Source organism: Monodon monoceros, unplaced genomic scaffold (genome assembly GCF_005190385.1).
Source record: "Monodon monoceros isolate NGI ecotype Baffin Bay Population unplaced genomic scaffold, NGI_Narwhal_1 Super_Scaffold_18, whole genome shotgun sequence".
NCBI classification, from domain to species: Eukaryota; Metazoa; Chordata; class Mammalia; order Artiodactyla; family Monodontidae; genus Monodon; species Monodon monoceros.
Window position 1 is genome coordinate 52,717,394 of NW_021703774.1, and position 26,480 is coordinate 52,743,873.

At 45.9% G+C, this 26,480-nt stretch overlaps 1 protein-coding gene across 1 annotated transcript in view; it reads left to right on the top strand.

Annotated features, from left to right (window-relative positions):
* The window catches only part of TNR (tenascin R), an 83,260-nt gene that overhangs the window by 7,774 nt on the left and 49,006 nt on the right, over positions 1 to 26,480 (top strand). The window contains exons 3-7 of the mRNA XM_029229271.1: positions 2,998 to 3,261; positions 6,551 to 6,666; positions 8,890 to 9,040; positions 14,359 to 14,628; positions 20,012 to 20,197. Coding sequence (XP_029085104.1) covers positions 2,998 to 3,261; positions 6,551 to 6,666; positions 8,890 to 9,040; positions 14,359 to 14,628; positions 20,012 to 20,197 — 987 coding nt within the window. The remainder of the gene's footprint in view (positions 1 to 2,997; positions 3,262 to 6,550; positions 6,667 to 8,889; positions 9,041 to 14,358; positions 14,629 to 20,011; positions 20,198 to 26,480) is intronic.

Here is a 26,480-nt window from a genome sequence, read left to right on the forward strand (position 1 = left end):
ACTTTTGGAGATTAATCCTTTGTCAGTTGCTTCATTTGCAAATATTTTCTCCCATTCTGAGGGTTGTCTTTTCATCTTGTTTATGGTTTCCTTTGCTGTGCAAAAGCTTTTAAGTTTCATTAGGTCCCACTTGTTTATTTTTGTTTTTATTTCCATTTCTCTAAGAGGTGGGTCAAAAAGGATCTTGCTGTGATGTATGTCATAGAGTGTTCTGCCTATGTTTTCGTCTAAGAGATTTATAGTGTCTGCCCTTACATTTAGGTCTTTAATCCATTTTGAGTTTATTTTTGTGTATGGTGTTAGGGAGTGTTCTAATTTCATTCTTTTACATGTAGCTGTCCAGTTTTCCCAGCATCACTTGTTGAAGAGGCTGTCTTTTCTCCATTGTATATTCTTGCTTCCTTTATCAGAGATAAGGTGACCGTATGTGCATGGGTTTATCTCTGGGCTTTCTATCCTGTTCCATTGATCTATATTTCTGTTTTTGTGCCAGTACCATACTGTCTTGATTACTGTAGGTTTGTAGTATAGTCTGAAGTCAGGGAGCCTGATTCCTCCAGCTCCGTTTTTCTTTCTCAAGATTGCTTTGGCTATTTGGGGTCTTTTGTGTTTCCATACAAATTGTGAAATTTTAGAGAATCCTTCTTAAAAGAAGTTTCTTACCTCTAGGATAAGCACCAGTCTGGAACTGGTATCCTAAACGATAGTCTGAATTATTCACTGATGTAGTTTATATTTGAGGGCTGTGTATAAATGAAGGAAAGCATCTGGTACAATCAGTGACCCATCCTACAAATTGTAGGGGAAAGAACACATTAAGCATAGATCTTGGTTTGATAATCAGTTCAGCTATGACCCAACTCCCTTACTTTTGGCAAGTCCTTTAGCCTGGGTCTCAGTTTCTCCATTTGTTAAGTTGGGATAATTATATCTACCCAATCTACCTCATAGAGCTGCAATTAAAGGATTTTTTTTTAAAGTCTAGTTAGATGGTTTATCTAAACATGTTTTATAGACTGAAATGTTATGCATATGTAAAGTGGTATTGTACACTGGCTTAGAGATTCTAGAAGCATTGTGCCTGGGTTCAAATCCTAGCTTCTGTGTTTGCTGACTCTGTGACTCAGTTTTCTTCTCTATAAAACAGGGGTAAAAATAGTACCAATTCCATAGTGTTGGTGAGAGGGTGAAATAAGAAAATCTATGTCAGAATGTATAGCATTGTCCTTGGTGCATAATAAATGCTCTATATAACCATGCAAAATACTGATAGGTTCTATATACCAACTCTTCTTTCCCTGGTCCAGGAGTCGTCTGGTATGCATTATACAGACTACCCCAAAGATCTTAGTGCAATTCAAAGCTTTCATCATGCCAGAGTTAGAAATGATATATGCTTATAAACTAGCGTTTGAAAGTGTGATTATTTAAATTTCATTTACATTCATCTAGTTTTATAAATTTAAAAAAAATAAATTAAAAATTTTTTTGTTCTGGTCAACATTTGCCATCTTTAATCAGAGGAAGCTCTGCTATCTAGATTGTTTTATACCATTCACAGTTTGGGGCAAAAGCAATCAAAGCATATGCCCAACATTGTAAATATATGTTCCTAATTTCCATCTTATGAGTCCTCATTTACACCTCTGCCAAGAATTTGAGGCTGAGCACCACAGGGAGCGCAGGCACCTTCTTTTCACATGGCCCTGTGACTAGCAGCTGCCTCAGTCCTCTGCTCTTGTAAAGGTGAAAGAGTGAGAATTCTCAGAGGAGAAATTCAATACCAATGACAACTTTTAAACTAAACAAAGCCTCCACTGCATATAAATGTATAAGTTAATTATGACTATTTAAATACTGGCCTGACCTTCGAGTTAATCTATGGGCAGGTCCAATTACAGGTATACTGGCATTAATCCTAATTGATCTTAAAGTTTCAGTCATTTAATACCCCCACTACTGGTGAATCTTCACTTCCCAAGGGAACCATACATGAAAGGCTATTTCAATGAGGTTTAATTTTTGGTGATTCTCTGAATAGCATTTGAAAAGTAGAACAAGAGAGAAAAGCAAAGCCCTCAAGAATGCTCCTTTCTCATCATCCCCAAAATCAAGGCTAATAAAAATTTGTTTAACACGAGTTACATTTCTTTCAAAACGTAAACAGTCTCCTTTTAACAGGGAAAATAAAGTGTTATTGAATGTCTTCATCAGTCCATGGTATCTAGGATTTACTGTTTTGGATTCTTGTACTTTGCAAGATAACCAGGAATAAGCCTTTATTTCCACTTGCCAAATCAAATACTGGCTCCCAGGGTAATCTGGTAACAATAATTTATTAAACTACCAAAAATATTAGCCAATGTATGCTGTTAAATATCTAACAACTAGATCTCTGAGGGAAAAAATAAAAAGCCCCACTTTGTAGCATTTGCCAACTTCCATGGTGTAAATACTCCCTCTGTGGCCAATTTCAAACTACCAACATGAAGTCACTAAATGTAGAGTTGGAAACAGCTGTGCATTAGCACACAATTACACAGTATTTCTACCAGAGAGATACAACACATGTAAATTAACTCAAGGGCATAGATAACAGTAAAATGTAGTGAAGTAATTTGCCAGTGATGAGTTTGGAGTATTCATAATTTTGTTTTTAAGATCATTTTACTTAATTGTAAGTTAATATTGAATACAATTTAATCTTTAATAATGACTATTTAAAACTGTCTTGCAAAATTCGACAATCAACTTTCCTGAGCCAGTAGAAGCCGGCTCCAGCACACCACTAACTCATGGCCCTATAGGGATGGGAGTACCGAGCACAGAAAAGATAAGAACCTGCCTGCAAAGGGAATTACCAATCACTCAAAGGCAATGAGCTGAGCAGAATACACAGACAGGGCATGTGGGGTGAGATGTGAGGAAGGAAGTTGGGTCCAGGATGGGGAAGGCAGTCCTCTGAGCTCATGCTATCTGTGTATTGCCTCCTGGTAGTTGCCCCTCCAGAGGACTTGCGAGTGGCTGGTATCAGCGACAGGTCCATTGAGCTGGAATGGGACGGGCCGATGGCAGTGACGGAATATGTGATCTCTTACCAGCCGATGGCCCTGGGGGGCCTCCAGCTCCAGCAGCGGGTGCCTGGAGATTGGAGTGGTGTCACCATCTCGGAGCTGGAGCCAGGTCTCACCTACAACATCAGCGTCTACGCTGTCATTAGCAACATCCTCAGCCTTCCCATCACGGCCAAGGTGGCCACCCGTACGTACCATTTCCCCATCCTGTTTCATTCTTCTTTTCTCCTACAGGAGATCATGGGCATTCATGATAGTAGGGTCTTTTCTTAATTCTTCAGGGATGCCTGCAATAATCATTACTCTTGAGGGGAAGGGCTTCCAACGTGACCCACTTAGGAAAGGGTACCTCATTAAAAAGGCACTTCCAAAAATGAGTTTCCAAATCTAGGCAACCCCTACCAGTTATAGAACCAAAAGGACAAAAAGTACTTTAATTATTGAGTTCTGACTTGTTATAAGCTAGTCTGATTAGAAGTCAAGGAAAGTATGAGACTTATATAGACTTCAAATCTAGTTAGAGACTAGAAACCAGGAGATATGAAATAGGATGTATAATAAGCAAGTGTAAATGGTATGTTACAGATGGTAAGTGTATAACAGAGTGGAAAAAAAATCTTATTTAAAACCACAACTGAAAACTCCCACCTCTCCTCATAGCATATTTCTTCGCGATCGTTTATTTGGTAAAATATCCTGATAGTCCATTTTGATTATAAACGTTGAGGCTCTAAAGCATCGTCTAGAAAGACAACGGGGTAAAAGAGAGACAGACAGACACAGAGAGCAAGCTAAACTCTTCTCCATGAGAAATGGAAGTGTTCTATTTATAACAGAGAAACTGCTATAGGTATGTATCTATATTTTGTATGTTTATTTAAGCACAGAAAATTTTTAAAAAATTGCATGCCAACTATTAACATTGACTACATCGAAGAGCAGAATAAGAAAGAGATGGGAAGGGGCTGCTATTTAGTTTTCTTTTTACACCTCCGAATTCTTCAATTATCTTTCCAACACCACTTGTCCAGCTCTCAAATGCCAGCTAGGTGTCCAACAATCCAGTTCAATTCAGTTCAATATCTATCCACCTGGAGTTAGCATCAGATCCCACAAGCTAAGTCCTCAGTCTCACAGGGTCTCCACGTCAGTTGCCATCACAAGTCCCAGGTTGTCACCAGGACTTCTGACTGACCAGCTATAAATTTAAGGAGTTCCCACAACCCCTGCTTACTTTTGGTAATTCCTTAGAACTCACAGAGCTTTACTCTCTATTACCAGTTTCTTATAAAGGATACAACTCAGGAACAACCAAATGGAAGACATGCATAGGGTGAAGTATGGGGTGTGGAGTTTCCACGTTCTTTCTGGACAAGCACCCTTCTCAGTACCTCCATGTGTTCACCCACCCAGAAGCCCTCTGAACCCCGTCGTTTAGGGTTTTTTTTATGGAGGTTTCATTACACAGGCATGATTGACGAAACCACTAGCCATTGGTGATTAACTCAAGTCAGCCCCTTTCCCCTCCCTGGAGGTTGGGAGGTGGGGCTGAAAGTTCCAACCCTCTCTCTAAATCATGCCTGGGTTTTTCTGCAGACCAGCTATCTAGGAGGTCCCAACTACCAGTTATCTCATAATCATACAAAAGACACTCATCACTCTGGGAATTCCTAGGGTTTTGGGAGCTGTGTGCCAGGACAAAGACCAAATACTTATTTTTTATTACATAATGCAGAGAATTTAGCAGTAGCAGGAAACGGGAACAAGATGTGACCATGAAACATAAGCCCCTGGGTTGGTAAATGGGACTTATCACCAAATATGGGATGAGAGATCTGAGCCCATTTTATGTAGCTCTTAAATGACAAGATGGTATCTGGATAACAAATGTCATGAAAGTTCAGAATAAGAAGAGGTTGAAGTAGGAAGAGTTGGCTTTGAAGTCTCCATGGAGGCCCAGGGACTTGAGTTATGCTTTGAAGGATGTAAGCATAGGGGCAAGCAGAGGGAAAAGGATTTAAGAAGTCATTTTGTCCCCTTGCTTTTCAGGTGACAAAGATCCTGTTATAATATTGGACTCCCCCTATGAATGCTGCCTTTTTTTAAATATGCCTGTAATTATCACTGTTTATATTTGACCTTTTTCTTCAACTCCTCTCGTGCCTGAGAACTAATTTAAAATATTTGCAATGATTGTGTAGAGAGGCAGGTCACCATCTGCCGCTTTTCCCACCTTGCTCCAGGATGGGTCAGCTCAGCAAGAGCCTGGCCCGACTCCCAGGCGTCTCTTCTCTGATCCACGTGCACATGCCGTGACGAGGTTTCCATCTCCCATGGCCTTTATTACACCAATTCAGGGCATCCCCTCAGGCAAGCTCCCAGGTGACAAGGACAGAATCATGTAAGCTCCCCTGACACGCCTTCAAGTGGGTTCAGAATCAGCCCTGCCTTTCACCAAGAAGCGTGAGGAAGCTTCCAAACAGGAAGGATGAGAATCTGTCAATTTTCCAATGGGAATATCCCAGGAGAGGCACAGCTGAAATGGGAGCAGGCTCGCTGGAGAACTGAGAAAAGTCGTGCTGTCATATTTCAGGGCTGGTAATTGGGACTCCATTAGGACAAGCATACTTCCACCTGTGCCTGTGCGTGTGCATGTGCATGTGCGTGTGCGTGTGCGTGTGTGTGTGTTGTTGGGGAGGGGGCCGGGAGGAGGGTGTAGGGAATGGAAAAAGAGGGAGATAAGCAGAGGAACTAAAAACGAGATACATGAGGCAAAGGTGAGTGAAGGAGAGAAGGGAGAGAGAATGAAGGAACAGCTGGAGAAAAGAAGAAGCTAGTGGAGTGAGAGTGAAAACCCCAGTATCTACTACTGTCCCTTGATTATGCCCTTGCTTTGCTTGTATACATGAAATGGAAATTTCAGACCATCCTAGACGATTTGAGCTAAACAAGATATTCTTAGGGCACATCACGTGATCGAGAAAAGCATTCCAGACTATATTCTGAAGTTGGCTTCCTCCACATCTTTCATTACTCTCTGTGCCACGGTTTCCTGGGTGTGAAATGGAAACAGTGATGTTAGCCTTTATGTTGTCTCTCAGGAACCCTTAAAGCCTCTGAAGACAGTGTTCAGTTTCTCTGAAAAAGGCATTACGTTAAATGCCAAGATTCACCACCTTAGTAAGGAAAGTGTGTTTTTTTATTTTAATAGTAACCTATTATGTAACAGAAAGCATAAAAAAGTATTTATTAGGTTATGTTTGTTAACTTTATTCATATCTTCGCCCACACTGAGTGCCAAGACCACAGTGACATGGGCTGATCCCTTACCTGGAACCCACCACCTCTGTAATGAGATTGGGATAGACTGCCCATCACACGCCATCGCACCCATGGCGTGGAGGGAGCCCCAGGTAATGCTCTCTGCCCCTGCCAGGGAGAGCCATGACATGGTCACCCACATTGCTGTGTTCCAGATCTCTCCACTCCTCAAGGGCTACGATTCAAGACAATCACAGAGACCACCGTGGAGGTGCAGTGGGAGCCCTTCTCATTCTCCTTCGATGGGTGGGAGATCAGCTTCATTCCAAAGGTAACCCCCACCCGTCAGACTGCCGAACAGCCTTATTTGGGGTATTCATACCCTCAACTTGGAATCGGGGCAGCAAAAAAGGCACTCCCCCCAATCTCTCTCTCCATGCCATCAGGACACAAAGGGGCATTTTGTGGATATATAGGCTACAGAACATTTCTTTCATAAAGGCTTGGTAAGGACTGAGTAATGGCCCTGAGCCTGGCACCTGAGCCTTGGATGACAAGAGAAGCGGAAGCAGCCACCAGCCCCAGCTCTCTGCTCAGAAAGCTCTAGGGTTTAGCAAGCTGTCATTTTAGCAAGTCTGAAAACTGAGACCTTCAAAAAGTTGGGGCGTCTCTTTAGGACATAAGAAAAGCCAAACTGAATCGGTCTTATGATCAACCCACAGCTTCCTTCTGTGCCGACAGATGCCCCCAAAAGTCAGCTTGTATGGCTTCAGTCTCTAAAGGTCAGAGATGTAACACAAAAACACCTTTCATAACCTATTCATTGAGAAAATTTTTCCTTAAGCAAATTATATTATTAGTCTTTGAGTTAAAAATTATCCTAAGATTCCTTTCCATTCATCAAAGCAGTATTTTATTTTATTAACCCTAAAACTACTTTTCTAAGTTGCCAGAGGCACCTGACTAGTTCTAGTTTTCCAGGATTTATTAACGCCACTGATGGTTTCCCTAACTATACCACTCATAAGGGTATAATGTTTAATCATAGTCCTTTCCTCTGTCTTCATCTTTCAATATCAAAGAGGATTTTTTCAGTCATTCATCAGACTTAATGACAGATGACACATTTTTGGCCGATAAGACTATGATTTCACCATTGCTTTACTTCAAAATTCTTAGAGGCATGGACTGTTGGGACTGATGACCCTTCATTTTATATCTAGTTTGTTTAGTTTATAAAGACTAAGACTCAGTGAACTTAAATGATTTCAGACAGCTAGTTGGTGGCAGGCTTAAAAGAAGAATTGGGTCTCCACTTCCTATTCCAGGGCTCTGTCCACTTCTCTTATGTGGATATAGTCATGCCATGGCAAGCTAAATACATCGAAGCAGACATTCTCTACACATACGTTCTTCTATGTCTTATCTGCATTAAAATGGCCAGTAAAGTATGGTGAGCAATTGGATTTATAACAGGGCAGAGAGAATCATGTCACTCTGCCACTCAGGCAGGAAAAAAACCAAAGCCAGGTTTGCCTGTTTTATATCCAATATGTAAAACTCTAAGAGTGGGGCTAGCCAGGGCATGCCAAGGTCAAATATACAGCCACAGAGAATAGCTGTATCATCTGTAGGTTGAGGCCAGTGGGAGGTCACGCTGATTTATAAAAGTGTGGCTATAAATTACATAATAGGGCACTCCAGGTGACATGAACAGAGACCAAAGAATAGTGGAGAAGTGCAGTGCCACAAAAAAGAGCCCTCTTGTCGCCTCCATTTCCAGAGGCACACAGAGAAAATGTATAATAATAGGCAAACAGACAGACAGACAGGTGGGTAGAAAGGTACAAAATCCTGGACCCAGCATCATCAAGTTGATCTTTTTCATTTCCTCTTCCACCAACTTGTCTCTTTCTTCTCTCCTTTGTATTATTCTTTGTTCTACCCCCTTTCTCTTCTTTGTGCTTCACAGCTGGTTGTGTCACGGATTCCTAACTCATCTGGCTAATAAGACAATGACAGACTTGCAGCCAGTGTAACACCATGAGAAACTCCAGACACAGAAAAATAATAGCTCCGGCTCATTAAAAAACTGGGAATGTCTTAGTTTGAAACATGTTGTCATGTACATAAAGATGTTTACATACATACATACACAACTAGACTCTTCTAAATAGCCAAGGGCATGCCCACCATGATAAATGCCAAAAACTCTCATAGATGGTAAGCATCAGACATTTCATTTTTGGCAAGAGCCAATCTACATCACCTCATGACTAATTTTTATTGGCAAACTCAGTAGACTCAGGAGAGGCCAAAGAAATGTTCTTGAAAATTGGTTCTCCGTTTGCCAAATCCTCATAGAGTGGTGACATTCTTCTTGATCCTGCTGGGAGTCATTCCTGGCCCCAGACCCTCAGCCGTCAGCCTGGAGGGCAGAGAAGTGGTCCCCATCTTTAATTCACAGTCAGTGTCCCACACATTTCCCTCCCATTGATTTCCTCTTTTGCTTTCTCTGCTTCTCCCTTCCCCCCTCCCCACCCCTGCCCTGCAGAACAATGAAGGAGGGGTGATTGCCCAGCTCCCCAGTGATGTTACATCCTTCAACCAGACGGGATTAAAGCCTGGGGAGGAATATACTGTCAATGTGGTGGCTCTGAAAGAGCAAGCCCGGAGCCCCCCTACCTCGGCCAGCGTCTCCACTGGTGAGTGCCCCCAACCTTTCACCTTATAGCTAACCATTAGGTCACTCAGGAAAAACTGCAGATGCACCCAGGAAGTAGAGAGACAAAGGGGTGCTAGGATTTCTCCCACAGCTGAGATTAATTTGGGTACCTGGAGATGGAGCTACTCGACCAGATGCTTGGCTGAACATCTTCCTTATCCTTGCAAGCACAAAAATCTGGAAGAGTATTCTACGGGGAAATTCTTTGTTAGGATCTCCAGTGTATGTCTTCTGATCTTACTCATTAAGAGGCCTTGTTTGTCAGCCCCTAGTATCTTGAGCTTTGGAGCCAGCAAGGGCTAATTCACTCTTATTTATTGTGAGATTTGCAGAAAGTCATTTGACCTTCCCAAACCTTGATTCATTTGACAATGATGAACTTCATAGAAATGACATGAGGATTAAATCAGATAAAGCACACAAAGTGATTAGCACTGTGTCAATGACAGTGAGTGCTCGATAGCTTGTGTGTATACATACACTCAGAGAACACTTTTAGAAGTGAGAGCGGGAAATGTCGTTCAAAACCAGTAATTGTGGGCTGGGTCACTGTTCAAGGTGATGACTTAAGTTGATTATTATTTCATCCCCACAGTTCCTCTTATGCAAGACCATTATATTTCTAGGTTTGATTAATTAACTGTATCGCATTTTGCTTTATTGTTTCCTTAGCTGACAAAGGATGCTGTAAATTAACAATTATGATGCATGTGTGTGTGCCCTCAGCTAACAAAAGATGCTGTAAATTAACAGTTATGATACATGTGTGTGTGCCCTCACCAAGAATTTCTCAGAAGTTATAAATAGCTTCTGGTATCATTTTTGGCCCTCATTTTATTGATGGGAGAGTTGAAACTCGAAGGTTAAGCAATGGTCCCTGTTAGTAACAGACTGAGGTAGGCGAATATTGGTACCGCTTTATTTTTCATAAACAGAAACTGACACCTAAGAAAACCAGTCATGAGTGCAGGACAAAGGCCAAGCTGGCCAGAAAAGGGAATCACAACACTATATAATGAGCCCATGTTTATGGATTAGTGATTCATACTTTGTTAACTGGATCCAAACTAAACAGCATCAGGTGCTGACGCTTATGCTCAGTCTAGAAAACACTGGTTTAAAACTACTGTGGCATTAGATTATGCTCCATTAGAGCACCAGTTTTCCATGGCCACGCCTCAAGGCAAGGAGGAAGTGGAGATGCAGGTCTCTAATTACTCCCACTCCCATGCCCCTCACACCCTCCAACCGAGGCAGCTCCACTTCTGTCTGTTTTATATTTTGTACAATCATTTAAGATTTTGTTCTTTTAAAAAAGAATATTAGCAAAAAAAAAAAAAAGAATATTAGCCCCCTCCTCCCCAAAAGGCTTTAAAACCCACTATACTAATCCAAATACGTTTCAGAAGAAACTCTATTAGCCCTAAAGTCTAAAAGTACTCTGGACACCAGTGTCCAAGAATCTCTCCAGACACCAGTGGCCGGAGTTTTTCCCCAGTTCTGCTTCCCAAGGTTATGCTGGACCCTGAAGGGTTGATTTGGTAACACGTGTAGATTCTCCTCTTCTGATACGGAATGTTTCAGGGTCCCCAAATCACTTCTGTGATTTGATATTAAGAAAGTATTAGTAGGAAAAAAAAAAAAAAGCTAGAAGGAGATGGTTCATGAGAGGGCAGAGAAGAACATTACAGAGGGAGGACGCTTTTCTTCCAAAGTACTGACAGCACTTAGAGAAGACAGTCCAACTCTGCTTTAGTCTTCTACTTAAAACCACATTTTGACAACATTTGCAGTATTTTTTGGTTTGGAATTTCCTTAAGATTAAAATTAAAAGTTCCAGATCTAGTCATCTGTGGTAAAGCCAGGCAGAATTTTTTTCAATTAAGAAAAAAACTCCTAGTTCATATTTTGGGACTGTGTACAGAATTACGAAGAAATGGAAAGACAAATATTTATTCCAGTTTACTTTTTGAGTAGGGTGTGTGTTTGTTTAAAAATTAGGCCCTAAGTTGAAAGTAAGCTGATACCTCCTTGACTGGAATGGGACATGGTTACCCAATGGCCAACTGAAGGGCCGAATCCAAGGACGGCTGCAGAAAAGATGGTTGGCTCCCAGCCCTGTCTGCTGTTTTTAAGAAACGATTGTTTAATTATTTCCCTCCGCTAATGCCTGACGCACACCAACCCCCTGCTGCTAGGCTCTGAGTCCTCATCAGGCACGCAGGCTGGCTTCTTCCAGGCAGGCCATTTTGGGAATTCAAATTACAAGACCTCCTGCAGCCAGAGTCCTCGGTGCTGCACAGTCACATTTTAATATGAGCAATCATTATGATTAGGATTTGGGGACTTAAAAGAGCTGATGGACAAAAGCCTTACATGGTCATTTGAGTTTTGGTGACATCTTTTTTTTTTTTTCAAGAAGCTCCAATTCATTGAAATGTTTCACTTTCTTTCTTATGCATATAGAGAGTCACCTATTTACTTCATTTACTCAACACCCATTTACTGAGTGTCTACTATGTTTCAAGCACTATGCTTATTTAGCAGTTAGGAGATAATTTCCTCCATCTCATTATTAAATTAAATGGAATTAAAAAGGCCCAAGTTACCTAAAACCACTAAATACAGCGTGCAGAAAAGAAAACATCTGGATATATTCTGTTAAATCTCATTATTACTCCAAATATGAAAAACAGAACTTCACTTTCACTCCAAACCAGGTGGCACCAAAACCAAAATGGTCTGGTGATTTTCATTTTGGCTGGTGCCAGACCAAAATTCCTAAGCTGCTTAACAGAGAACAGGACTGGGCTACACCCAGAAAGAGGGCGGGGTACCCAGCGAAAGGCCCAACTCGGAAAGAGAGAGAGGATCCAAGTCAGGCTGAGACAGTCCTGAGGGAGACACTCCATTCTGGAGACAGACGAGGAGGTGGTCCAGTGCATACTGGTTAAAAAAAACAGAAAACAGTCTTCGTCAAGACTCTCTGGTAACAAGGGAAAAACACTTTCTTAAACTAGCTGTAGCAAAAAAGATAAGTTACTGGAAGGACACAGAGTGTCTTATGAAACCCCAGGGCCAGAAATGCATCTGAGTCTCACAAAAGACTTGAACCAAAAAATGGACAGTCAAGAACCGAGTTATTCTCTATACCTTTCTAGAAGTGCCACAAGGTCACTCACTTCTGCTTCTCTCTGTGTATTTGCTCCTAAAATTCTGCACCCAGTTCCAGTATGTGTGTGACTGGGGGAGGGGTTCCCCACACCAAGCAATTCTCTGCAACACCAGCTGGGTGTCCTACCATTCAACTCAATTTCAACACATCTACCCGGAGAGAGCATCGGATTCCACAGGTTGGAGGGCTCAGTCCCACAAGACTACCCTCCACTTCAGATGCCAATCACGAGCCCAGGTTGTCACCCGTGCTTCTGACTGACCAGCTACAGATTGGAGGTTCCTACAACCCCTCCTTGGGTTTGATTAATTTGCTAGAGAAGCTCATATAACTCATGAGGAAACTCATTTTCTCACTGAATTACTGGTTTATCACAAAGGATATTAAAGGATACAAATCAACAGCCAGATGAAGAGATACATAGGTGAGGTCCTGAACAAAGGAGCTTCTGCTCCTGTGGAATTTGGGGCCCATGGCAGTGGCACATGGAAGCATTCTGGTTCCCCAACCTGGAAGCTCTCCAAACCCAGTCCTTTTGGATTTTTATGGAGGCTTCATTACATAGGCATGATTGATGGACTGACCAGATGTCAGGGGTGGGACTGAAAGTTCCAACCCTCTAATCACCTGGTTGGGTCCCTTGGCAACCAGCTTTCTCCCTCACTTCATTAACATAACAAAAGACAACCTGATTACTCTCATCACTTAGAAAATTCCCCGGGTTTTAGGAGCTCTGCGCTAAGAAGGGAAAACCAAATATGTATTTGTTAAAAAGTCACCTTTTCCCCTTTCTCCTCTTCTCTTTCTCTCTCTCTCTGTCTCTCTCTCTCTCTCTCTCTCTCGCTCGCTCGCTCTGTCTCTGTCTCTCTGTCTCTCTCTCCCCAGATCAGATGTTTTCTATTTATTTGTGAATATGGTAGAGAATGGCCAGACCAGCCCTGGCTCTACATGGTCCAAAACCAGCTAACCAGAGAGCCAGAGTCTGTGGTTCCAGTTCCAAATCCTTGAAGAATATTAATATTAATGTTAATCAGCCCCAGCTAGAGGGGTGTAGTCCATAATAACGCAAACATGGAAGCCGGGCCAGATCTTTTTAGAAGGTAATGAGTAATTCAAAGGAGGGCACGTCAGCCATCCAGACACACCATGAGGAGTTGAGAACACCATTTTCTATTCTACTCACTAAGCCCTTTCTATTTCCCTTCTACATTCTCTCACCTTGCCCCACCGCCACCATCATCTAATTCAACATGAACAGGACCCCAAGTGGGTGCTGGAACCAGGGTGGTAGGACCCCTAGGAAACCAACCAGCTTTTCCTAGGTAACACCATCCCACAATGGTGTTCCCTTCAGGTGCTCAGTGCCAGAGGCCAGGACTCACGAGGGACACATGCTGAATAACCTGGAGGGACTGTGTGTGACTGCAGTGCCCTCCTGGCTCAGGAATACGCAAGAACCGGTGGGGAAAAAATAGCCCACAAGAGGCTGTTCCAAAACAGAGACCCTTGTTTTTACAGAACAGCAAGTTTCCCCAGAAGGCATATTTCATATCCACAAATACAAATGTCTGTTGGGTTTTTGACTGTCTTAGCAGCTGGTTGACTGAGTTGTCGGTACAGCTGAGCAGGGACATCTTCTGGATACTCGTGATGCCCTCATTGGCAACCAAGTTGGAAGTCTCAGATATTTAGATAGGGCTGCTAATTTCATAGGTCTTTCCTTGGGGCTCACAGAATGTGAGAGCTGGGCACACACGAGAAACACAGTTCTCTGTTGTCTGTCCCATAACCTCCTGACAGAACAGTGCTGGCCCTCTCAAGCCAGTAAGTGCCCTTCCCCTGCCTCAACTGGGAAGTGCCAATCCTAAAAACCACAGCCCCGTGACAGCAAGATTCAGGGGACCTAAGATCCAGTGTCTGTTCCCCCACTGAAAAACCATGTGTCCTCAGGAAATAGATTTTATCTCACTGTGTCTCAATTTCCCCATCTGTAAAATGGAATGATAACACCTATTCTCTCTCTGACCAACCAGGCTAATGTAAGGAGGAAAGGAAAGGAAAGAGCTTAAGTCAGAGGCTCACTTCTCAAACTTTTTTTTTTTCTATTGGATCCTTCTCATCAGTCATTGATGGGCCCACGCACATCCTGGTTCGAGATGTCTCCGACACTGTAGCCTTCGTGGAGTGGACCCCACCTCGAGCCAAAGTCGATTTCATTCTCTTGAAGTACGGCTTGGTGGGCGGGGAAGGTGGGAAGACCACCTTCCGACTGCAGCCTCCCCTGAGCCAGTACTCGGTACAGGCCCTGCGGCCCGGCTCCCAATACGAAGTGTGGGTCAGCGCAGTCCGTGGAAACAACGAGAGCGAGTCCACCACCACCCAGTTCACAACAGGTGAGGCTGTAGGTGGGGTGGGGCGGGGTGGGGGGAGCAGAGCCTGAGGAGGGGAGAGGGTGCTGAGCCAGCTGGTATCCTCATGGCAAGAGGGGCATCCAGGGAGAGAGATGATGTGTGCTTGGGCATCCACGTATCACAGACACTGCAAGAAGGAAGCGAGAGGTTTCAGGGCATCCCGGTGAGGTCACGTCTCAGGGCAGAGGAGCGCACAGCACCAGTGGATAGGAGAGCTGGGTTCCTGTCCTACCTCTGCTACCAGCCAGATCTGTGACTTGACAGAAGTCTCTTCCCCTCAGGTTTCAGGTTTCTCCTTTATAAAATGAAAAGTTTGTCCTGAAGTCACTTGACATCCCCATCGCTAGCCCAAAGGGAAATTTTGTGAGGGTTCAGTACCCCTTCCTGGAGTCACTTTATTGCAATTTGCCGGAAATGGCTGTAATGACTGCATAAATCCACGGTGACTACACCAGCACGATGGCGCCCCTTGGAGTTGTGCAAAGCCGGGCCTGCATGCCTGGAAGCAGGCCTTCCACCTGAGAGTCTGTGACTCATCCTGCCGTTTGTGGGCACCGGCAAGAAGGCTAATGTAGACTCGGCTCCAATAGTCGGGAAAGGCCAGACCTCACGACCTACTCCCTGGCTCTCTAGGAGCCCATCAGGCCAACCAGCTAGTGGACAAGTAGGTCAGGCACCATCCAAAGACAGGCTCCCTGGCACTCTCACTGGGTGATCGGGGGCTGTGATCCGACAGTGAGTCTCTGTCTAACCCAGATACCCAGTCTCGGCCTCTCTGCCCTGTTGGGGGGCAGCAGGGGGGTGGTCACACATCAAGGAATGTCTCTGACAACTCCCCAGTTGTTGCAGAGATCAAAGGAGACTGCCAGCTTCTGTAAGATCTAAGAACAAGCATCTCCTCATGGGGTGAAGTAGGAGAATCACTAATTCAGGCATCCTACATTGAGTGGTGGCCTAAGAGTCTGTCACGGGATGGGGTAAGCCAGCCAAGGGGCTGCAGGGACGGTCAATAAACAGCACCATTACCCTCCACCTGTGTTTAAAATCAGCTGATAAATCAGGCAAAGAGTAAGACAGATGGAGGCCAAAATATCCCCTAGATTGGAGCATGTAGCTTAGTGTTGGATGGGCTTGCCAACGGATGGACCCTGTGGACCTGGGCAAGACCCCCATCTGGCGGAAGCTGTGGGGCTACGCAGGTTAGGGCTTACAGCACAGAGGAACAAGCAGAGGCCGATCCCCATGTGCAGACGGCTCCCATGAGAGAGGGTAGCAGGAGGGCCGTGCCTAGGCCTGCTACAAAACTCACCATGGAAGCAAGTCCGTCTTCCCCAGCAGAAGAAAGAGGAAGGCCGGGAATCTCATAATGGGTTTCCCTCCACCCCAAAGGAAACATTCCCTGTTACAAGGGAGCAAGCACGGACACTGACGAAACAGAGAAGGCAGCTTGATTCTGAAAGAGGCCCTCTAAGGTTTGCTCTCCAGCCCCTGTGCTAGACTCCACCCCAGCCAGGGGTCGCTGGTCAGATGTTTTACTGAACACACGTTGGGATCCCCAGTGACTGTGCATATGTCTTTAAAATAAAGGGACTACATTCTGCCCATTTCTCTTGCTGTCTTTTCCCACACTGAACCAAAACTGCTCAGGGCCTCACACACAAGCTCCCTTCTTGGTGAATTCAAGGTCAGCCCTGCCCACCCCCCAGCCTTCGCACCCCCAGGACACGGTCTGCTCCGGTGCTGGGACCTCCTGAGGGCCATGAGTCCTGCATTCTTTTTTAATTTCAACACAGTTTTTGTATGAAAAGTGGTTTCTTTGTGCTTTACTCAGATAAGGAGTTTGAAGAGGCAGAAAATGAGACGAGAGCTCTCCAGGAGCAGGACGGAAAGCATAATTCTTGATGTTTACGTCAACGAGATGGAAGCAGGACTGGCTGGTGGCCCAGGAAAATTCCAATCAAGACAATTACATTCTGCCTCCTAGAAGCTCCCCCTGAGTTTCCGTTTGTTGCGTGATTCTCTGTTTGAGGTTGCCTGGAGGATGGGCAGCTGCTAGGTGGCTACCTTCTGCAGGCAGCAGCAGCCTGCACCTCCAAGCTGTCCCCCTCTGCCCGAAGCGGATGAGGGGGCAACAGGGTGGGGTGCGTTGCCGCGGACAGCTTTGCAGCCCAGCTCTCAAGGCCTGGGGTTGGCAGGTGCTGGCTGAATGAGAAGGTGCCTGGACCCTCACGGCAGGGCCCTCAGTCATTTCAGAGCTCTGCTTAAATTCAAATTAGCCAAAGTGCTTTTCCAGGTGATGGCTTCAACACTAGGAGCGCACTAATTGCACAGGCAATTAAAACTGGGATTTGCTTCCTGCGTGGTGAGCAGATTTGTCTGGGTCTTAGAGCCGCTCGGAAGAAGGAAAGCACCGATGGAAGCCCACTAAGGCCAATGGTTAGAGAGAAGGCAGCCCACGGAAACCCGGAGACCAGTCTCCCGAACCTCCCTGCCCTCCATAGCTCTGGTTGCAGTTGCCCTCATGGGGGCATTCCCGGGACTCTTTTGGTGGATCCTTTGGCAAACCACTGGAGAGAAGCACGGAACAGATTCTCCCTCACAGCCCTTGGAAGGGAGCCAACACGTTGATCTCAGACTTCCAGTTTGTGAGACAATACATTTCTATCCTTGAAGCCACCCAGTGTGTGGCCCTTGGTGGTGGCAGCCTCAGGAAACGCAACAAAGGCCCAAGTCACAACAGCTGGAGCTCCCACCTGCTGGGCAGGGACTGTACTCCGGGATTCTCCAGGAACTGCCTCCACAAGTTCAACCTGGATGGCCCTTGTCAGCCAGCCAAGACCAGCTGCCCTCAGTCAAAGCTGTTCTTTTCTCTGTACCACCTGGCCCCAAGCATCCTCAAAGTCCCCAGCTGGAATATTTAACAAGACTTTTCCAAAGGCTTTGAGGGAGCAGACAAGACAGAGAACTGACAGTACTCATTCAGCCACCTCACATGTGCTTAATGAACACCTAGTAGGTGCCAAGCACTGTCCTAGGCAGTGAGGATGCAGAACAAACAAGATAGACAAGATCCCAGTTCACATAAGTTACATTCCAGGGGGGGAAACTAAATAAGGAAGAAGAAAAGAAACATATGGGATCATTTCAATCACGAGGATTATGCTAAAAAAATGAAATGGATGATATAGAGGGAGTAGTCAGAAAGGCCTCTCTGAGGAGCTAAAGTTTTAACCAAAACCTAAGTGACCTCAGTCATGTGAGGGTCTGGGGAAGAGCGTTCCAGGCAAACGTACCAGCCAGTGCAAAAGCCCTAGGGTGAGAATAAGCTTGCTGTGATTCAGGAGTAGGAGAAAGGCAGTGCAGCTGGAGCACGGTGAGTACGGGTAGAATGTTCCAAGGTGCCACCTGAGAAGCAGGCAGGGCCAGATCACGTAGAGCCCTGCCACAATTAGGAGTTCGTAATAGGAAGCAGTGTAACGTTTTCAGCAGAACTGCTTGATTTAATTTATGTTTTAGAGGTGAGAGTCTACAGCCGCAGCCTCTCCACAGGGCCCCCACTGGACACCTGGCTTTACCTTGCCCCTAGCTTGCTGGTGTGTTGCAGAGGCCAGCACAGCTCCCACTTGCCAGGGTGCCCTTCAGCTGCGCCTCCTAGAGGTCAGGCTTCAAGACCTAGGGGGAGCAAACCATTTCACTCCACCCCAGTCCTAAGACACCTGCCTTCTCCAGCCCTCATTCTCAGGATTGATCTCCTTAGGGATCATTGACATTGGAAATGTCCAGTCCCTTCAGAGGAAACACTGCCGCCTATCCACAGGGCACAGGTCCTAAGGCCAAAAAAGCAAAAAACAAATACATAGTCTAACAAACATTTCCCAGGTCTGGGGTCTTTAGTTGTGAAGAGCAGTAGGTAAATACAAGACTCAACCTGAACCTTAAGTGAATCTCTTTTTGCTCCAGTTCCATTCAGGCCACACACACCCCCAAGCCCCACCCAGTCCTTTGCCAGCCTCTCCTCCCACGTGAGATTTAGGGATCTGCAGCCCAGAGCATTCCTCCTACATACCCCTCTACTCAAGCTCCTCTTTCCATCCAACTGCTCGAGAAATCCCACACACAGCACGTGGATAATGCACAGTTTCCAGCATGCTAAACCCACAATGAGTAAGGAAACGTTTCTCAGAAAAATAAGCTGCAGAGGCATAAATCTGCTAAAAGATTCACCCAATTTACATCACTAAACAGAACACTTCTCACTCTGCAGCAGCTGCACTCAGATTGATTCACAACAGTCCCATCTTCTGAAAGAACAATTGGTGGAGACTTGCCTGGCGTTTGCAAATTAAAACAGTCCACTTGAGGTTTTCCCAGAGCAAATGGCTGGTCCACTCCAAAGTTAAATTCAAGTCTCAAAGTCAAGACCTATTTGGAACTTTTTAAGTGGCAGGTTGTCAAGACAGCACCTTCTTATCCTGTAAGTTGTTTATGTTGTTTCTGCCCAAATAAGCCTGAAGAGATGACCAGTCCTGGAAGAGAGAACCAGCCCCCCACAACTGCGGAAAAGACCTCAATGCCAATGGTCTTTTCATTGTTGTGGAATTCTTGGAACCCCAAGGAGCAAGCATTGGAGGCACCAGGAAGCCAGCCCAGGACTTGGGCACCTAATTTTGTACCAGGCACCATGCTACTCACTTCTACATGCATTGTCTAATTTGTACAACTCCCTGAGAAGGCAGTATTATTAGCCCATTTTACAGATGTGGCCATCAAGACCCAGTGAGATGAAGACTTGCCCACGGTCCCATTACAATAAGAGTCGGAGGTAGGGCTCAAACTGAGACCTGACTCTAAAGCTGACTGATTTCCAATACATCACATCCCCTCTCTATATGCAAAACTTTCAGCAGTGTCTATGCAAGTAAATCCAGGGGAAGGCATCTTATACTTCAAAATCTTGCAGTCAATCCTCTGCTTTTTGCTCAGTGATCAAATTTGAAATTATTTCATCTTAATCACTTGGATGCCATCTCTGATTTCCACTTTCCAGGGTTTCTCTTGCTTAGTCTCAACCTTATGATACTAACTGGTTCATTCTTCAATTTCTAGAACACCACTAGAACTCCTGAATGGGCATGGGGGACGTGTGAAGTGTGTTGATATCTAACTCCCGAGTAAAACTCTCCAACCTGCCCACGTAATCTGTCATGGCCAACCTGGCAGACCAAAAGCTGAGGGGCAGCCCCTGGGTTCACTCAAACGTGAGGCAGAGGGTCATGGACTCTCACCCCAAAGCCTGTTCAAGTTCAAGATGCATGACAAATGCACATTATCCTGTGTGATGTTGGTGATATCTGGATTTTTTTAGAGATTGACGCCCCCAAGAACCTGCGGCTTGGTTCCCGCACAGCAACCAGCCTTGACCTTGAGTGGGACAACAGTGAAGCAGAGGTTCAGGAGTACAAGATTGTGTACAGCACCTTGGCAGGCGAGCAGTACCATGAGCTGTTGGTCCCCAAGAGCATCGGTCCAACCACCAGAGCCACGCTCACAGGTAAGTAAGGTCCTGGGGGCATGGCAGTTCCTGAGTCCATACCCTCCCAGCTCTCTCCCCGGCCATCCAACCCCACATCCAACCGTCGCCAAATCCCATTGACTTAATCCCTCAAGTACCTATCACATACGTCTGCTGTTCTCCATTGCACTGCCATCACCTGGTCTAAGCTACTACCATATCTTGTCTTCGCCACTGCGATAACCTCCCCACTTTCTCTCCCCTCTGCTCTCCTCTCCTCTTCACTCCATCAGTTATCTTTTCAAAATACATTTCCAGGGCTTCCCTGGTGGCACAGTGGTTGAGAGTCCGCCTGCCGATGCAGGGGACACGGGTTCGTGCCCTGGTCCGGGAAGATCCCACATGCCGCGGAGCAGCTGGGCCCATGAGCCATGGCCGCTGAGCCTGCGCATCCGGAGCCTGTGCTCCACAATGGGAGAAGCCGTGACAGTGAGAGGCCCGCGTACCGCAAAAAAAAAAAAAAAAAAAATACATTTATGATTATGCCATCCCATTTTGCAGCCATTTCAGGGACTCCGACTGCTCTTGGGATAAACTCCAAACCCTTGCACGGCCTTGGTTTCCTTACCATCTTCTCCAGTCTCCTCTCCCTCCCGCGTTCCCTGGTGCCCCCTGTGCTCCAGGCGCACAAGTCTACTTGTTTCAGTTCCTCAAACACCTTCTCCCTCCTGCCACAGCGCTTGGCACATGCTGTTCCCTCTGCCTGCCAGCCTCTCCCACCACCTTCTTTACCTCGTGACATCTGCTTCCCTTCCAGCTCTCAGTTCACCTGTCACTTCTCTGGAACCCTCCCTGGTCCCCAGGCGAGGTCAGGTCATCCTGTCTGGCAGCCTTATCTTACTGGTTACCACTCACAGCACTCCTCAAGTTATCATTGTACGCTTGTGGGTGTGATTATTGGATTGTCAGTCTCCATCTTAGACTAAACTCTGTGAAAGTGGGACCATATTTGGTTTCACTCATCATGACTCCCCAGCGTTCAGCACAGCATCTAGCACTTACAGGTCCTAGATAAGTGATGAACGAATGAATAAACGCATGCATGAATGATGAGAGAAACTGCACATGTTCACTATGACTGGGGCATAGGCTACAAGAGGCCAGTGATAAGGTAAGAGCCTGGTTATGCCTTATGTACCCTATAAAGAGTGTGAGTGGAGGGTTGTTGAAAGGTCTGAAATAAGATGATGCAATGACCAGATTTGGGCAGCTACAGTGTGGAGAACAGACGGGAGGAGGACAAGGCCAAAGGCAGGGAGAGGTCAGGAGGCTGCACAGAGTCAAAGAGAGAGATAATGGTGGTATGAACTAAGACGATGACCCAGGTCACCATGACGCTTGGCTGGGGAGCATTCCGGGTCCCCATGATGATGTGGCGTCCAACCAGTGCTCCTCCTGGGGCCTTAGACACACCCGCCAGGAAAACCTACCTGCTGGACTTTGCTGAAAGGTAGATGGCTGGAAATGTGGGGCACAGTTTTCAGATGGAGACTGTGCAAAGCAGCCATGGACCAGGGGCCACCAGTATGCTCACAGAGACTTTGTTTATCCTGTGTCTTGGCTTCTTGCAAAAGCATTAGTAGACAAGAGATCCACACAGAAGAGTGTGTACAGTAAACAAGGGCAGTATAATCAAATCTGTTTTCCTCCTGAACTGAAATCCCAGACCACGTTGCCAAATGAGGCCAGTTAAAGTAAATATAATAAATGTTTTTTCCAAACAGACGCACTCCTGAAACACAGCAAGGAGATGGAAAGATATGCTGACCAAGCAGGTTAATGGGGGTGAATTAAACATAGCAGGAACAGACCATCTGGCACAGAGCCTTTACAGAGAGCTGGAGACATTCACAAAAATTAAGCTAAACAAAAAACCCTGCAGTGATACAGGAGGGAACTGGTTCTAGGTGCAGCCCATCTCTGCCCAGAGCTGCAGGCTGCTTTGGCAATTAGCAATTTTACAAAGATGATGGCTAGTTGTTTGGATGGAGGACACACTTTAAAATCATGAGATATAGAGAAGAACTCAGTCACATCCTCCTAATAATCATCCTATTATTTCCCATTACCGGGGGCGGGGGGCGGGGAAGAAGATTCTACATCCATTTGATCATCTCTGTTATTCCAGGCACCTTCATATAGTTTTAGCTTATTGAATCTTCACAACAACAACTCATGAGGGACAGGTGAACTAAAATATTGCCTGCCGTATCAGTAAACAAAGGATGTCACAGCCATCGGCCATCACATCATAGGCGCCCCAGTCAGCATCTCCATTTTACGGATGAGGAAATTGAGACTCGGGGATTTTGGAAACTTGCCCGAGTTCACAAAGCTAGCAAGGGGGCTGTGACTCAAAGGCAGTTCTGAATTCTAGTCAAAAGTCCCCATCCCTTTTCATGGCTGCTCCTACTAAAGAAGTAACATGAAAGGAACAGTCAAATCTTGCAGACTTACAAGGAATGGAAAGGTTATTAGTGAGGAGTGAGCTCAGATAGGTTGATTTTTTTTATATTTGAATTGGGCTTATGAAATAAAATTATAAATATATATTACACATAATTATCCCAGGGAGCTCACTGCTGGGAAGATTTACAAAGGCAAATAGCCTTATGTGATTTAAAAAGGGATTATAGGAATGTAAGGAAATCAAGTATATCTGTACTTGCTGAGATGCAGATTACAAGGATTGCTGGCACTCTCGCTGTGGTAGCTGGGGAAAAGAAGGAAGGACCTGGAAGGAAGGAAGGCAAAAAGAGCGAGAAGTTTGACCCCAGCTCTAAATAGTTGTGTTTTCTCCCTCATTCTCCAACTTGGATGCTAAAGAGGAGAGTTTTTTCAGCTTCCGAGACCTGTTTTTGTTTTGGGGGGTTTTGTTTGTTTGTTTTTAGTTCCAAACAAGTTATTTGCCTGTATATATAAAACAAGACCCTGGACTCAGTGGGAAGGGCATTCCAGGATTATCTGAAGCAATTCCTCCCTGGCCAGAAAGAGTATGAAGGACTAGAAACTTCAGCTGTCCCCACCCTCCTTATCCCCAGTCAAAAATAACTGCAACCTTAGCAAGAAGGTACCATTCTCTCTTGTCTCAGTTTTATTTGAATGCTCGGTCCTGTGGGACATGTTAAGAGCTGGGACTCTAGACTCTGTATCTAGGCCCAGTTACTCACTGTGTGATTTGGAGCCATTGACTCGACCTTTCTAAGCCTCTGTTTCATCATTGGTAAAAGGGGAATAATGCCACTTACCTCATAGTGTTTGATGGGGCTTTAATGAGATCATGTACTGAAGGAGTTTAAGACCATTCTTCTAACATAGCAAAGTACTCAATACGTGGATGATGGTGATGATGATGGTGGGGGGAAGGAGGCGCGGGAGAGGAGGAGAAATAAGGAGGCAGAGGAGAAGGTCTGTGAGCTAACGGATGCTTTGGGACGATCCCCTGTAATAAGTGTGGCACAGAGTAGAGACCCTGCTTCTCAAAGTGGGGTCCAGCGGCAAGGGCATCACCCCAGGAGATGTCAGAGCCCTCTCCCCCTAGATCTGTGGAATCAGAGCCTGCATTTTACAAGCCCCTCGGGGGATTTGTGTGCACATTAATGGTCAAGAAGCACTCACTTAGAGCATGGTTTCTGAAGTCACCCACTCAGGCTTGAGACCAACTTCACTGATGTGCATCTTTGGGCAAATTTCTTCAATTTCTGTGCTTCCGCTTCCTGGTCTGAAGGACATCACGTCTACCTCATAGGTTGTTGGGCGGAGTCAATGAACTCATATATATTTATATATCTGAGCACTGGTACATAGAAAACCTTCAATAGCCATTTGACCTTTTATTGTTTTTAATTCCTACAAAACTCAGCCTGGATCTCTGGCAACCTGGCCTCTCCCAGGCAGAACTTCACATACCCTTTATTCTCACAGTCAGCTGACTCCAAGTCCTTCAAGTCCTATGGAATCTGTACTGGATGCTCCTTGCAGAAGCCCTTGTCTCTGCAGCCACCACTTACCCCTTCGCTGTGGAATGCAAGCCCTTCCTGACTCTGGGGCTCAGAGTCACACGGCGGGCTCACCGCACCCCACTGCATCCTCCATCGTGTACCTCCCCCTTTGCAACACAGAGACCAGGCTGGGGCACAGAATACCAAACATTTCTTTTCCATTATTCTCTCTAGGCAATGCCCAGCAAATTCCCTCTGGAGTGTGAATTTGTTTCTCAACAACAGACTCGGTGTCTGCAATGATTTTTTTCTCTGCTCTGGTGGCTTCTGCGTCCTTAATGATAAAGTCTTTTTTTTAGGCTCAGTCTCTCAGCCTGGACCATGTCTGCTTGGCCTGTGAACCATATCTGGAGTCCCAAAGGGGTCCCCGAGTGTTATGTACCTTACAGGCTCACCAAGGTCCCTCTAGGTTAGAACCAGAAGCATGTACCAGGAACTGGCACCATCACTGTTTTCTGAGTAGCAGTGAAAAAGCATAAACCATACAGAAAACTCCTAGTGGAGGGACAGAGGGAGGAAGGGAGGGAGGAGGAAAGGAAGGAAATTTTCATTCTTTGACTGGAATTTGATTCAAAAAACAAACAAAAAACCAAAACCCTGCCTGTGACCAATGCTAATTATAAACACTGCCCTGGTCTCTGTCTGAGGGGACTCCACTAACCTGTCATCAGAAAAGCCTGTGCCTTCGGTGTTTTGCGAACAGGGGAAAGGGGTTTGTCTTCAGTCATCTACGGTCTCTTGCCTGGTCCTCCCTCAGGAACAGGAGCCCACACTTGAGGACCCCTGTGGTCAGGAGAAGGGCAAGAGAAACTGGCCCGTATGGCCACGTGAGCACTGGGCTCTAACCCCGCTCCGGGGCCCGGTCATCACGTCCCTCACCCACTCGATGGGGCGCCCCCTACACACCTCTTGATGATGCTTCCCAACCAGCTGCCTCTCTGCACAGCGACTACCTGGATCTCCAGTCAACAAGGTGCTAATCAGAAAATTCATCACCAGGGCTTAGGAAGCCCAGAGGCTTGAAGATTCCTACAGACTTCATGGTGCAACAATGGATCGCAAGAAAACAAAGACCTGCAGCCAGCCACACACGACACCCCCCCACACACTCACTCACACACACATACTTGCACAAGGCTGATGTGTGCAAGCATGCCCCAGTCAGGCCCTGTGAACTGCCGCCTTCCAGGCCTCTGGTTGCTGGGGACAGGAAACCGAGGCCTCTACCAAATCCCTCATCGTCTCCTTGGGGCTTAAATGGAGACCTCGTGGTGAGAAGGTGGGCTCCGCGAGGTGCTTGTCCACAGGAAGATTTTCCATGAAGAAATCCGAGACCCCCCAGAGGAGTCCAGCTAGCAAATCAGCGCTGACCGAAGCACTTGACGTTCACTTCACCCTGTCTGCACTCCCTGACGTGCCAGGGCACAAGCTCCGGACCGAGTGTCAGACCTTCAATGCCCTGCAAGCTCCTCTAAGGAGGAGGAGTCAGGCAATGGGCCCGGGGCCTGGGCCAGATGGTGCTCATCCTGCTTTGGGCGAAGTCACAGTGACCCCAAGTGGTCACTTTGGTAAGGCACCCTCTGAGCACAGCGCCACCTTCCAGGGGCTGCAGAGACCCAAGCAGAAGAGAGGCGATAAGGGGCAGTGGCTTCCACGCCGTCCTCCTCCTCACAGCTGGCATGTAGGGGCATCTGTCCCCTTATTTGCATTAAAGGGCTGGTGCAAGGGAACCAAGAGTAAAGCCAGGTGGGAATTTTTCCGTTTCTGCTTTGACTTCTTCAGCAGCGAATGCTTGTTTACAGTAAAGACCCGGACGTGGGATGTTCCTGTAGGACAGGGGGTGAAGACCCACGTTCCTCATTAATCCCACTGGCAACAAGAAAGTTGAGAACAGTCCTTGGTGTTATGATTTTCTTTTTAAATATAAGTTTGTAGGACCAGTCCCTTCCTTAAAGTCAGCATAGAATCTTCTCTTGATGCTTGAACATCATCCCCACCCAAAAAGTGGGGAGATGTCCTCCAAAGCCTGACTCATTCGGGGAACCCTGGAGAAGCATCTGCCATTCCCCAAGAATATCAGAATGCGGGGCCTGGGAGCTTACATCTCAGTACATTGAAAAGTAGATTGTTGCCTATCTGGTATGATTTTAGGTGTTCCCAGAAGATTCTCTGTCTCCAAATATCTCCCCATCTATGAAACGTCTGGTACCCAAATTCCCTGCTGGAAGTTTCCCTATGAGGGGCCCTACATTAGGTCCCTG